This window comes from Procambarus clarkii, chromosome 78, assembly GCF_040958095.1.
Source record: "Procambarus clarkii isolate CNS0578487 chromosome 78, FALCON_Pclarkii_2.0, whole genome shotgun sequence".
Taxonomy (NCBI): Eukaryota; Metazoa; Arthropoda; class Malacostraca; order Decapoda; family Cambaridae; genus Procambarus; species Procambarus clarkii.
This window is the reverse complement of record NC_091227.1, coordinates 5,613,351-5,626,624: the sequence shown is the minus strand read 5'-3', so window position 1 is coordinate 5,626,624 and position 13,274 is coordinate 5,613,351. Positions and strand designations below refer to the sequence as shown.

Genomic DNA, 13,274 nt, shown 5'->3' with positions numbered 1-13,274 from the left:
AGTTTCCCAATTTAGCTCCCGCAACACCAAGTTCATAACCCTGGCGTAGGTAGCCGGGGCATTACAAAGACCAAAGGCCATTTTCTTAAATTCAAACAGTCCGTATTTCGTTATGAATGCCGTCTTCTTCCGATCTTCTCCTGCTATGTTGATCTGATAATATGCCGAGTTGGCATCTAGCTTGCTAAACCATTCGTTTCCCGCCAAGGTGTCCAGGCACTCATCGACTAGAGGGAGTGGGTACACGTCCTTTATGGTGCGAGAGTTCAACCCTCGATAGTCTACACACCACCGAACTGACGCGTCCCTTTTCCTTACCAGAACTGGTGCCGATGCCCACTCAGATACTGACGGTTGGATGATGCCCGCATCGAGCATGCGCTGAAGGTGTCCTTTCTCCTCCTGTGCGAAGCATGCGGGTGTTCGTCGTATTTTTTGCTTCACAGGTCTTGCATTACCCGTGTCGATGTGGTGAGATACCTCCTTGAATGATCCCAGGTCAAATTCACTTGTGGCAAAGATGTCCTGGAAGTTCCATAACAGGTGGGTCAGTTGGCTTGCCTGCTCTGCTGACAGCGTTTCCTCGACGTCCCGTACCATGGTCATCATATGGGGAGGTAATTTGACTTGAGTTTCACTTCGTACCCTCCCCACTGCCCTTGCTGCTACCGCTGGGCCCGGCCCCGGTAAAATTTCCCATACTGCCTCTGCATTGGCCACATGCATCCGCCTCTTTAATGTGATATTCTGCCCTGTTACGTTGAGTACACATACCTTCAGGAATTCTCCCTCCTGATGGAGTGTGCGAACCACTGGCACCTGCCCATCCTCCAGGGGCTCCACTATACACTGGGGCATACTTTTGTCCATTTCACATTTGACCCTGGCCACTGAATGTGGTGGGATAACAGTGTATTGGGACACTGCTACCTTAGCGATGCACGGAGCTAGGTTAGGGTCAGGCTCCTCTTTCGTCTCTAGCTTCATAGGAATCACCTGTCCCTGTAATATCATTTGAGACTTGTCTAGGGCTATACTAACACCGTATCTTTTCATGAAATCGAGCCCTAGCAACATGTCGTCTGCAATAGGCGCCACATACACTCCCACAGTGTATTCCCGTCCCGCAACCAGCAAGGAGATGGGGCCCACCAGTGTTCCCGTAAGGTGCATTTGTTTCCCCGCCGTGCTTAAGGTTATGTGTTGTATCACCTGGGGTGGTGGGTTCAACCGTTGATGGATCTCCTGGGAGATAATGGTGACCTCGGCCGCTGTATCCACAATCGCCTTGACCTCCACGTCCCCGATCTGGACTGGGATCCAAAACATAGAGCCGGATCTGAGCTGTCTGATGGTTATGTGATCTCTTCCCCCGTCCTGCTCTTCCGTGCCCGACGTCCCTTGGCCCGCCCCTATCGTGCTCTCCCTTTCTAGGCCTGTTGTACATTGGGTCGGAGTTAGGCCGACTGGGCCGACCCATCCGTGTTTAAAGACTCTTTCTCGTCCTCAAATGAAACGCGCAGCTTGTTGCCCAGGGGGTCCCTGAGCCGGCGGCTTCCCTCCCCATCACTTCCCGGTTCCAGACATTCCCGAGCCACGTGACCCTCTTTCCTACATCTGAAACACTGCAGCGATCGCCTGGGAGATGGGGAACGACGAAAATTCGGCGATATGATGGCCATTGTGAGACGCCTCAAACTCTCACACACCTGATCCAATTTCCCGCTGAGTTCTGAGACACCTGCTACCAAGACGTCCAATTTCGCCTCCGTGTCCATGGAAGATGAAGGACCCGAGCCTGCACTCGACGGGTGGTGAGTACCGGTTCCACGGCCTTCGGGACTGGTAGCCGGCGAGGCACCTGGTGTCGAGCGCCGAGAAGCGTCCTTACTCCTGGGTGGTTGCTCATACCGAGAGTACCTGCCCACTGCATTCACTCTTACTGCTGGCCCCTGGGACCCGCGGCGGTGGGAGTCGTGCCTGCTTGAACTTGCGGAGCCGTGGATTGCTACGGCATTGTGCTGGAAGGTTTGGGCCCGGTCGATGGCCTCTTCCATTGACGAATTTCTTGCATTGGCAATGTATTCTGCCAGAGTCTTGTCCTGTAATCCCTGGCCGAATCTCTTTACTGCGATTTGTTCCACTTCCCATCGTGGCACATGTTTGTAGGCCCGATGAGCCAAGTGGTGGGCCCTATCTGCCCAATCAGCAATATCTTCTTCTGGTTCCTGCTGGGCCTGGTTAAACTTCATCATAGCTACATCCAGAACTTCCCTATCGCCAAATCGCTTGATCATCTTATGCATCATGCGAATATAATCGATCGACGGTTCTCTGTCCAGTAAGCGATTGTAAAAATCACTTGCCTTACCCTTGAGACACCATCCTAACTGTGTCAATGACGTAGGCCCGCTCCAGTCCTTTTCCGAGGCATAAGACGTGAAGCGGCGGTAGAAGGTGGCCCAATCTGACTTCCCGTCATAGTCCAACGCCCGAGGTGGTGTGCGGAAGGTCTCTTTCTGTTGGCGATAACCTGTCCGCCTGCTGCGGGATAGAGAGGCATCCGAATCGGAAGTCAGAGAGCTGTGTGACGAGTGTCGAGCTGTCCGTCTCCTTGATCGAGCCGATCGATGGTGGGAGGGGCTCCCCTGCCGAGTACCTTGCTGGCCACTAGCCCTGGAGTAAGCTGGTGACTGAGGTCGACGTCCACGTTGGCTGCTGCTGGTGGCACCCCTAGAGGAGTGGCGGGTTCCCGTTTCGCTGGATGAGGACGATGAACGACTTCCTGCCCCCTGACCTAAGGGCCCGGGGCCCTGTTGGGACGGGTCCACCTCAAACGATATAGCAGCCATCAACTCGGGTTTGACCCGAAGGCGGTTGATATCATAAATGTTGTCCTCCGTGATCACATGGCGACGCCGAAACTTGATAATGCGAGCGGCCAAGGTATCTCCTACACCCGGTAGCAGCAGCAGCTCAGCAGCCGAAGCAGAGTTTATCTTGATTGGGGCCATTGTGCTAGTGTCGAAAGTTAAAGCTCCAATATCTCGTGCCACAAACAAAAAAAACAGAAAAACGCAGACACCAATGGCCACACTTAAGGTTCCAATGTTCAGAGATAGAGATAAATGTTCCACCAGGAAAAATAAGCACTGCACAGTCAATAATGTAAATGATGGGGCCAGGTGGGGTTCAAGCAACATAAAACACTGCACACTTAATTGGTACCTAAATCCCTTGAGGCTTAGACAAAAACTGGGCACTTACTGCACTTGCAAAACTGGAAAATCTGACATGGCAGGCACTTTGAGGAACTTTAACAAGCAATGTGCCTGATTTTCATAAGCACTGGGCTGAGGGTTCTCAAAAACACTTTTTGCAGGTGAACGTGTGGAACTGTGTGCAGGGCGGATCACCATCCACCTTAAATCTGGTATGAATACAAACTCACAGGCTCACTTAATGTATCTCTTCCCCTTGAGCCGTTACTTCTGTAGAAAGCCTAGAACAGGTTACGTCTAGCTAACAGTAGAAATGAGAAAATAACAGACCTGTAGCAAGCACCCTGCAGAGCTGGGACCAGCGTCGCTGTAGTAAACACACTGGAGACGGATGCGCTCGGGAACGACAGCCTGAAATCCTCCGCGAGCGGATTCGTAAACAATACAGGTCGGGTATGCTCATGAACGGTGGCCCGTATTCCGTGTGAATGGTGGTACTCGTCTCCCCTTCTTCAAAGAACTTGGGGACCGCGGGAATCGGTGCTTGGGGGACAAGACAATAAAATGCAACAAATCCGGAGAAATAATCCGTATAAAACACTGATAACTGGAACTTATGGAGAATCTTGGGGGATTGCACGAGATGTGGAATAAAACATATGCACAAAAAAAACAGGGGTTGAAATATCTTGGGCACCGCTATTGAACAACGAACCGAAGAACATCTATGGTGCAACCAAAGCCAGTAATTCGAGACTGGAACCGTTGAACACTATCTAAGACGTCTTGACTGAAGTCGGCAGAACGATGATGCAGATATCTTGGCGCGGTCCTCTTGATCACCGCGTGGGAACGTTTACTCACTGCGCCAATGTAGAGGTGACCCACGTGTTACAACAATAGTACAGTAATTCACCTGGAACTGTCGTCGTAGGGAGAGGAAGGGCTGGTAGGGTAGGTGGAGCAAGTCTAGGCTCCTCAGGAAGGGTAGGACAGAGGGAATCAATGCCTCTTAGGGGTCCTATGGGCACATATCCTAAGTGCCAGTGGTGCCGGGCAGGCGTCGTCCGCGTTGGGTCACATGCAGTTCAAATCTGGCCCACTCGGCCTGCGCGGGCTGCCGCGCGGGTAGGCCGTGCGCCGTCGTCGTCCACCAATCAGGGCACAGCCCTGCCTATACTGTAAAATGTCTCCTTGGCGGGCACTTTGAATGTGGTTCCCTCTACACTTTGCATGTAAAAATAAAAAAAAAAATAAACTTACACTGCTGGTTCCTCGTCTATGACCCAGCTTCGCGCCAGTATGACTTCGCGTCTTACCTTACTTTGACGTTCTTACGAACGGTGACGGTTGACATTCAGAGCCTATTGTATAAAGTGTCACATTCACCTTATGTCAGTAACGTAAATTCACTTGCATATATATTTCTTTTTGATTGTGTTAAGCTAAGTGGTTAAGGGTTTTTTTGTCATTTATAGTTTATCATTATTTTTGTAAGATAAGTAAATTTTTGTTAAGTTTTAAGTAAATTTTTGTTAAGTTTTAAGTAAATTTTTGTTAAGTTTTAAGTAAATTTTTGTTAAGTTTTAGGTAATTTTTTTAGGTTTTATTACATTAAATATTTCAGAGTGTTTATTCTCTGTTTTTCACACGCAATTCGTACACTGTAAAGGATTCAGCAACTTTATTTTATTTTGTGTCTTTTTTTTTATTAATTGGCGTTTTGTACAACATCCATTAGGATAGTAACTGCACTATTCCAGATCACGTCACAATATGCATATGTGACTAAGTAAAAAAATACTTGCTGTCGTTGTAGAGATACAGCACGTCTGCCAGTACCTGACCGAGTCAAGAACGGTTGTGTCAGGAACGTGTGTCATCCTATTGAGATCCTACACCATGTCCCATTGTGAACGAGCATGAGACCGGCTCTCTGCTCACCTATGAAGCTGCTTTCAGAATAATTCATTGTGTTGGGGAACGGGAAGACAGTTTATACATTCAGTTCATGTTAGGATTATATCGAGGTCCTCCCCCCCCCCAAGGGTCGAATAAGTGATCCTCCCCAGAATGAAACCCCACCACAATCTGACTAACTCGAGGGTACCTATTTGCTGCTAAGTGAACAGATGCATGAGGGGATAGGAAACGCACTCAACCATTTTTTCCCGCCTGGTATTTGAATCTGGAATACTAGATTGTGAGACGAGAATGAGCATAACTACTACCGGAACCCTTATGAGGGAAGGTATGAGAGACTGTTGATGGCCGGCCTTACTGTAAGTGCAGTGTTGTGTTGCTATTAATGGTCTCTCTCTATATGTTGATCTCTGTGGTCAGCTAGGACTTCTCACCTACTGAACACTCATAATTGGTGGAGACTGGGATACAAGCAGACTCAACAATGTTTACATGTCATTCATGTAATGGTTATTCATGGTACATATTGTTTGTTACCATGACATTACAATTTTTTTTATTGATATATAAAAAACCAAGGTACAAAAACAAGGAACAAGTGCAAAACAACATAGAAATACAAACAATCGCGCTGATACATGAAACAAAGCAAACACTATGAAACAGACATAAATTACATACAAGATGTCACAGAAAAGCACTCAGGACACAAGCAAAGAAACCCACAAACATCATAGGACAGAGAATGCGTACAATTACACAACAAATAAATGACAGAAGTACAATAACAAAAATGAACAAAAAAAATACACAAAAATTACAACAATGTACAAAGAAACAGTAAATCCAAAAACTACACAGAACATAAATAACATAAAATATGTACAAAGAATAAAACAATTACATGTGGCCCGCACATCGGGCCGCATACCAGGGCGTGCACGTCGTTCTACGTCGGGCATCGCACCGAGCCCGGCGGAAGGTGGCTCCGCAGGCGCCCCAGGGAACAGGAGCAGAGTCTCCCATTCGCACATTCTTCGACAACACCACGACGAGGTCCCGGTCACCAGGGGCAACCGCGACCCTGGAGGAGAGCCACCAGCAGGGGGGCACAGTGTCCAACACAGAAGGCACCACAGGAGGCAACACAACGTCGCCCACAGCATCATCATCCATTGTGTCACGCTCCTCTGCCCACGTCCGGCGAGGCGACGCATCCCGAGCCGAACGACGGCGCTTAGAAATAGGCCGTTGATCGTTGGAACTGTCACCCCCTACAAGCGGTGCCCCAGAAAAATCATCGGCAGGCGGCCCCAAAGCCGGGGCAGCATTACCACACAGAACGGCAGCCTCAACGACGCGGGGCAAAAAGCCACTACTATCCAAGGAGACTGGATTCGGAAAAGGAAGAGACACAGCAGGAGGAAGGGTGGACTCCAGCACACGTGAGGTATCCAGCGAGGGCGATGGAACCGGCAGAGGAGAAGAGGCACATGTTAACGAGGAAACCACCAGAGGCGATGAGGCAGAGGGCGGGGGCGGAGTCACACACACCACCACCCCGACAGCACCGGGAAGCACATGTCCTTCTGCAGGAGATGCAGGCACCACCCCTACAGCACCATCCAATGCCATCATGGAAGCAACCGAATGGGAATGCACCTCCGCACCCACCGAACGTCGAAGGTCCGAAGCAGGTGCCCCTAGATCCTCAGAGCTCACAGGTGGGGCAGACATATAAGGGCCAGATGGAACGACAGCGGTAACCGCCGCAAGAACCACACCAGGGACCTGCACAGAGCGAGGATCCGCCGAGAAATCCCCACGCACAGACAAACGGGGAAAGTCATCCTCCAGGAAAACTGAAGGGCCCTCAGCACGAGGAGCATCACAGCTGGCCGCAACGTAGCCCTCAGTACCACACCGAAAACTGGTGCATGTTTGACCCTGATAAAATACCCGCAGAGAGAGCCCGTGAAACAAAACCCTGGAGGGAATATGGCTTGTAACCAGCATGACGAGCATACGAGCACCCAGACGAACCCCTTTCAGCCGGCCCGCACTCAAAGTGGTGAACCGGTGCTTCACCACTGCACCAAACTGCGTAAACACTGACATGAGCTCCGCCTCGGGGAAGGTCACCGGCACCCCGTGAACATTCACAAACGTCAAGGGCCCCCAGGGATCCGAGATCTCCACAGTCAGAGCCGAAGCAGGAAGAGGAAGCGAGCGTGCATCCCAGCATGCCACAAACTCCTGGTAAAGAAGCGACGTGGCAAATGACACCGCCACACGGATAAGCGAGATCTTGTCTAGCCGCAGGAGTTCAGAGAAGTTGACACGAAGCACGTCCAGGAGAGCAATCTCCACAATGGGCCAGTCCACAGCACAAGAAAAATCCAGCCGGACAGTATCCACCCATCGAACACGGCTACCACCGGCCACCTCCATACCGCCAGCAGGAGCCTCGGCTAGTGGGCGCTCCGCACCTCCAACCACCAACCACCATGCAGCAACGTCAAACGACCTGGCATTACAAATGGTTGTGACTGCGAGCTGCATATACATTTACGTATTTAGTCCTTGTTTGCAATCATTATGCATGATTATTGCCTGTCCCATTGCCAGTGCTAGTGTTGATCTATTATGCAATGATCTATTGATCATTGCCTGAGTACCCTGATCAGAACTTCTGTTTGTTCCTTGCACACAGGCATCGTTAGGCAGTTTTGTCCATGAGTGGACATGATCAATTAGTTACATGTCCCGTGTCCACTAATGCAATAATAGTTTTGTTGACACGACTCTAGAGTAAATCAAGCATCCATTGTACTAGTTGTTAACTTGTCAAAAAAATACTGTTAAACTTTATGCTGTCTTCGGTTGAACATCTAAATAGTGTCACTACTCGTCGAGATGATACAGAGCCTTCAGCTCTGTCATCACATCGAACTGCCTATTAATCACTAAACTAAAACTGTGATGAAGACTCAAAGAGGGGTCCCTTAAAGTGTTACATTTTGTATGATAGAGATTCCCGTGATCATCATGGATCACAACTTGGTGGACCAAGTTTGAAGAAGGTCCCCAAAACCTTTACCCGACTGTGCACCCAGGCCCTACACGCTTGCTCTCGTGTTTTCTGGAATCTCCCAGCTTTGTGGAGAGTCTACCATATGCACATTGGTGACGTTCCACGCAATTGCAGCCAGAAATAAACAATGTTTCCACAAAGAATCAGTGCAGAAGAGTAGGGTTGCAATCTAGAAAATACTTCCTACTCCCTACAATCGACAACGTATCTCCAGCTCCGAAATATCTATTTTACATGATCCGATGCTCATATTAGACGATATGTGCCCCTTCACAATGAAGATGCGAACACCGTGGATGACCATGTTCACTGTGTGGCAAGTGCCAAGTTAGTGATTGTGATAACAACTCAGGTACCGGTACTGAATGTGATGACAGCGACGAAGAGGATTAGTTTCTATGTCTGTGACCAGCAGCGTGCGTTTCCGAGCGAGTTCCGTGGTTGGTTCACGGGTGGGTATGTGCGAGGGGTTGCTTTTGGGTGAGTGGTCTTCTGTTTTCATCCGAGATCCCCGGCCCTCCGGTGGGCCTCCTCGGAGGAGTTGTGCTGGGTGTGTGTGTGGTTGCTCCTGTGGTTGTGTGTTCGGTTTGGTGTGTGGGGTTGTGTGTGAGTGTGGGTTAGCTTCTATGTTGTGTTATGATCTCAGCCTGCAGGAGAAACGAGTCTCCCTCCTTGAGAGTTATTCAGCAAGCCTGACCTAACTAGAAGGTCTAGCAAATATTGAGGTGATAACCCATATGAAAAATGGTATGGTGGATTCAATGAACAATTTAAGATTATGGGCAATGAAGAAGAAAACAGATAAATGACTGGCGAGGAGATGTGGACATTTTGCTGGAGGCGTGAGGCTCGCTTCTGGAGGGGCTTTGACCTCACTTGAGTGCCAGACATCGCAGGGGGAAGCCGCGCTCCGTTTGAGCTCCCGTCAGAAGGGAACCCCTAGTGATATATCTCGAAGAGAAGAGAAGTGTGTAGACGTGCCAGCTGTGGAATTGAGCTGAGAACGTTGTGGTCTCAAGTCTTGGACGGCGAGGAGAGTTTAATAAGCTGCTCAGAGGCATTTTCGTGGGCTGTGTGGAGCGCCCTGACCAGACGCCGTCAGAGGGAAAGCGCCCTCGACCTTATAATCTGTGGTAAGCACGATATACGCCAGTTCATAGTGATTGCTTGTAGTGGGTCGTGTGCCCAGCGACAGTAGCGATGTTTATTTATAAGTTAGACATGTTTTAATAAGGCAGAAAGCCTGAAATAGGAGAGTGAAGAGGGAGGAACACGGAGCGACGTCCGTCCCCTCTGAGCTCTGACTGGCGACTGAGGGAGCCCGGCTCCTGACGGAGGAAGACCCTCCCAGCGAGTGAGGACCGCCGCCAGGCGAGGTGGAGTATGGACCCGCCCAAAACGGGGGAGTCCACTCTCACTGTATGTAGAGGACAGATAGAGGTTGGAGACAAACATATTGTGTGAATTTTTGTTTATGTGTTGAAGGGGAAACATTTTATTGGAGTGTCGATGGGTTGCAGGTTTGTCTTTTGGGGAAGAAGTTGCTGAGAACTTCGAAGCCAGCAGATGAAGTAGCTGATGAGACTCCAAGGTAGTGGAGCAGAGGACCTCGAGCTGTGAGGAGAAGCAGCAGTGAAGAGGAGTGTCACGTGCTTCTGTAGAGGTGGAGAAGCACCATAGTTGCTCGAGGAAACTTCATGGTGTAGCAGCCAAGAGAGCTGTGGAGGACCCTAGCAGAAGGGTGAAGCACCGTAGTTGCTCAAGGAAACTTCATGATAGCAGCCTGGAGGAGCTGCAGAGGATCCTGGTAGTGAAGCCCGGAAGAACCTAAGGATATTAGGGTAGTGAACTTCCGGAGGTGGAAGGGGAAGTTCTGGTGGATTACTTATAGGGAGTTGACAGTGTTTGGTTGTCATTAGCGTGCAAGACGCAGTGAGAGGTGAGTGACTGTTGGCATTCTTATGTCAAGGAGTGTTTTACACTGAAGTTTAGAGTTACAGCCGTAGGGTGGATTATCTACAGATGTATGGCGTTCTAGGACTGATAGAGTGATCTATTGATCATTGTTGTGTATCAATGAACATTTATACTGATATATGTTATTGCATTCAAATGCTGATTTTCAATATATATATTATCTTGCTGGTGGTGCAACAGTGTATGTAGACTTGATCAACTTGAGGAGGTTGATAGTATCAGGTGGTGAACCAGGAGATAGGATACCACTTGATAAGCTGATAATAGAGTTCTGATGGTGTTGGAGTGCAACCTGATTGTGATATTATAGAGTATAGGATTCATTATTATTATATGTGTGTATGTATCGTGTATGTGCTTTGTCCAGTAAATGTATCCCAATTTGCTGGTGTTTGCCCTTGTCCTAGTGAGGCTTCCCAGGAAGTAGTAAAGAAGGAGAGAGAGAGAGAGAGAAAGAACCAAGAACCACTGCTGTGGACAGGGTAGAAGGTAATACTAGTAAGTCATAGGGGATTGAGGGGATCACATCCGATAAGGAGAGAGTGGGGAGTCACAGCGGCTCGAGTGGGTGTGTGCACGTGACAACGAGGCTAAGTGTTGGAGCCGCATCCCCTAAACGTGTGACGTTGAGCCCCTCTCCAAGAGCCAGAAGCGCCAAGGGTGATCTCCTAGTATAAACACTCTACCGAGTTGTGGGTTGGGTTGTCCATAGAGAAGGATCAACGACGACAACATCAACCAACCCACAGATTATAATAAAATTGGGGGCCTGTGTCCGGGAGAGTGAACTGACACACCCACACCCTGTCCAAGAGTGGATTTGTACACCCTTGCTGAAATAAACTGCGTGACCGCAGGTGTATATTCTGTCTTTTGGGAAGACTCACAGGACAAAGATTGATAAGGTGAAAGCGTTTGTGGAGTCAGGCAAGCCTGAGGACTTGGAAGGTTGCACGAGGGATCAATTGAAACAAATAGCAGAAAAATGTGGCATCAGGTTGAAAGCATCTAAAGTAGCTGGGATGAAGGATGAGATCCTGAGGCAGTTAAGAGCCAAAAATGAAGCGGCAGAGCAAGGAGCCCAAAAAGGAGCTGAAAGTGGAAAGGAGGATGATGGGCAGGATGAAGTGAGATCCCAGGGATCGAGTAGGAGCAGCAAGAGTAGCCGCAGTAGCAGGAGTAGCCGAAATAGGAGCTTGGAGAGATTCCAGTTAGAGCTCCAGATGCAGCAACAACGAGAGGACAAGGAGAGACAATTCCAGCTGGAAAAGATGAAATTGGAACTCCAGATGAAAAATGAAGCCGAGAAGGAAAAAGAGAAAACCAGACTGGAAATAGAAAAAGAGAAAGCAAGACTAGAGGTGGAGAAAGAAAAAGAGGAAACCAGAGTAAGAGAACTGGAGTTGGAACAGGAGAAAGAAAAAGAGAAAACCAGAGTAAGAGAACTGGAGTTGGAACAGGAGAAAGAAAAAGAAAAAGCCCAGGTCGAAAAAGAAAAAGAGAGAACAAAACAAATGCAGATAGAAGCGAACAGAACCTTGGCTGAGCAAAGGATTGAACATGGGTTGCCAGAGAGCACCAGCCAGGTATCACACCCACCAGATGTTAGGGTTAGGGAGAAGGACATTCCCTTGTTTGTTCCCGAAGAGGCAGAGAGCTTCTTCGAGCATTTTGAAAAAGTAGCCAGTATCAAGGTGTGGCCACAGGAGGAATGGGCCCAGCTGGTTCAGTTAAGATTGACCGGTGCAGCCAGGGAGGCATACACCCAATTGTCACTGGAAAAGTGCCAGGATTATGCCACAGTAAAGAGCAGCATATTGCGCTCGTTTCAGTTAACCCCAGAAGCTTATAGGAAGCGCTTCAGAGAGATGATCAAAGTTGGAGCGTGTACGTTTGCTGAGACAGCAAGAGATCTGGAAAGACGATTCCAGAAGTGGATTGAGGCTGCTGGAGTTGGATCTTACGCTGACCTGAAGCAACTGATGGTCATGGAGAAGTTCTTGGAGATGATGCATCCCGAAACGAAGTTCAAGATCCAAGAAGCAGGGATATTGGAGGTGAAAGATGCCGCAGATAGGGCGGATATGATTACTGAAGCATACAAGAGCTTGAGGGAGAACAGAGTGAGAAACGAGGCAAGACGCAGCAATGGCAGATCCAATGGAGTCTGGGGAGGAAGAAATTATGAGAGACCCAGAAGAGTCTGGGGTGAGAAAAATTTTGATAAATGGGCAGATAAAAGTAAGTACCCTAAAACTCAGAAGAGTAGGTCGCGCACTTCGTCTGAAAGTGAAGATGGAGGAGCAAAACGAGAAACTGATCGTTATCCAGGAAATCAAGAGTCCAGTAAAGCTCCACAGAGTACGAGTAGTACGTCTGGCCCGAGGAACTCCAATACGAGTGGGCAGAGTCAGAGCTACTCTGGTACATATAGAAGAGACTTTTCCCAGATGAGATGTTACAATTGTAACGGATTGGGTCACGTGATGCGAGATTGTCGGCAGGGCAAGAGAATTGTGACCCTGGCCATGTGTGACCCCCGAAGTAAATATACTAATGTGTTCCGAGACAAACCACAGAAGGTGAACTTAGTGAACGAGAGGTATAGGCCGTTCATGAGCAAAGGTTGGATCAGAATAGGAAGCCAACCTGAGGTAGAAGTTGGTATCTTAAGAGATACCGGAGCTAATCAGAGCTTGATTACGAGAAGCCTGATTGGGAATGATCGACGGTTAGCTGGCAGGAGTAAGATGAGAGTATATGGGTTATTGTCGGAGAGTGACATGCCCGTTTGTACTGTCCAGCTAAGGTCGGAATATGTGTCGGCAGAGGTGATGTTGGGAGTGTGCCCCGACATACCTGTTCCAGGAGTCCAAGTGATCCTGGGGAATGACTTGTGCGGGACAAAGGTGTTGCCGAGAGTCGTAGCGGAGACTGTGCCAGAGGAGTGCCCAGAAGGCCACGGCACGGGTGGAACACCTGAGAGTGTGAACCTGACTGACATTCGAGGAGATGAGTCAGGAGACCGCCAAGCCATTGAAAACCCTGTCTCGGTAGTG

At 49.0% G+C, this 13,274-nt stretch overlaps 1 protein-coding gene across 1 annotated transcript; it reads right to left on the bottom strand.

Moving 5' to 3' along the window:
• Positions 1 to 1,457: 1,457 nt before the first annotated feature.
• LOC138357431 (uncharacterized) lies at positions 1,458 to 3,014 on the bottom strand. The gene is made up of 2 exons (XM_069314282.1): positions 2,372 to 3,014; positions 1,458 to 2,197 (listed from the first exon to the last, which is right to left on the bottom strand). The coding sequence occupies exons 1-2, from the start codon at positions 3,012 to 3,014 to the stop codon at positions 1,458 to 1,460; spliced, it is 1,383 nt and encodes a 460-aa protein (XP_069170383.1).
• Positions 3,015 to 13,274: the final 10,260 nt, after the last annotated feature.

Bases quoted from the DNA above. Each gene is read 5' to 3' on its own strand.
- LOC138357431 (XM_069314282.1), bottom strand. From the start codon at position 3,014: ATGGCCCCAATCAAGATAAACTCTGCTTCGGCTGCTGAGCTGCTGCTG. The intron at 2,198-2,371 runs GTAAGGCAAGTG...CTGATTGGGCAG, and splicing joins GTTAGGATGGTGTCTCAAGG to ATAGGGCCCACCACTTGGCT.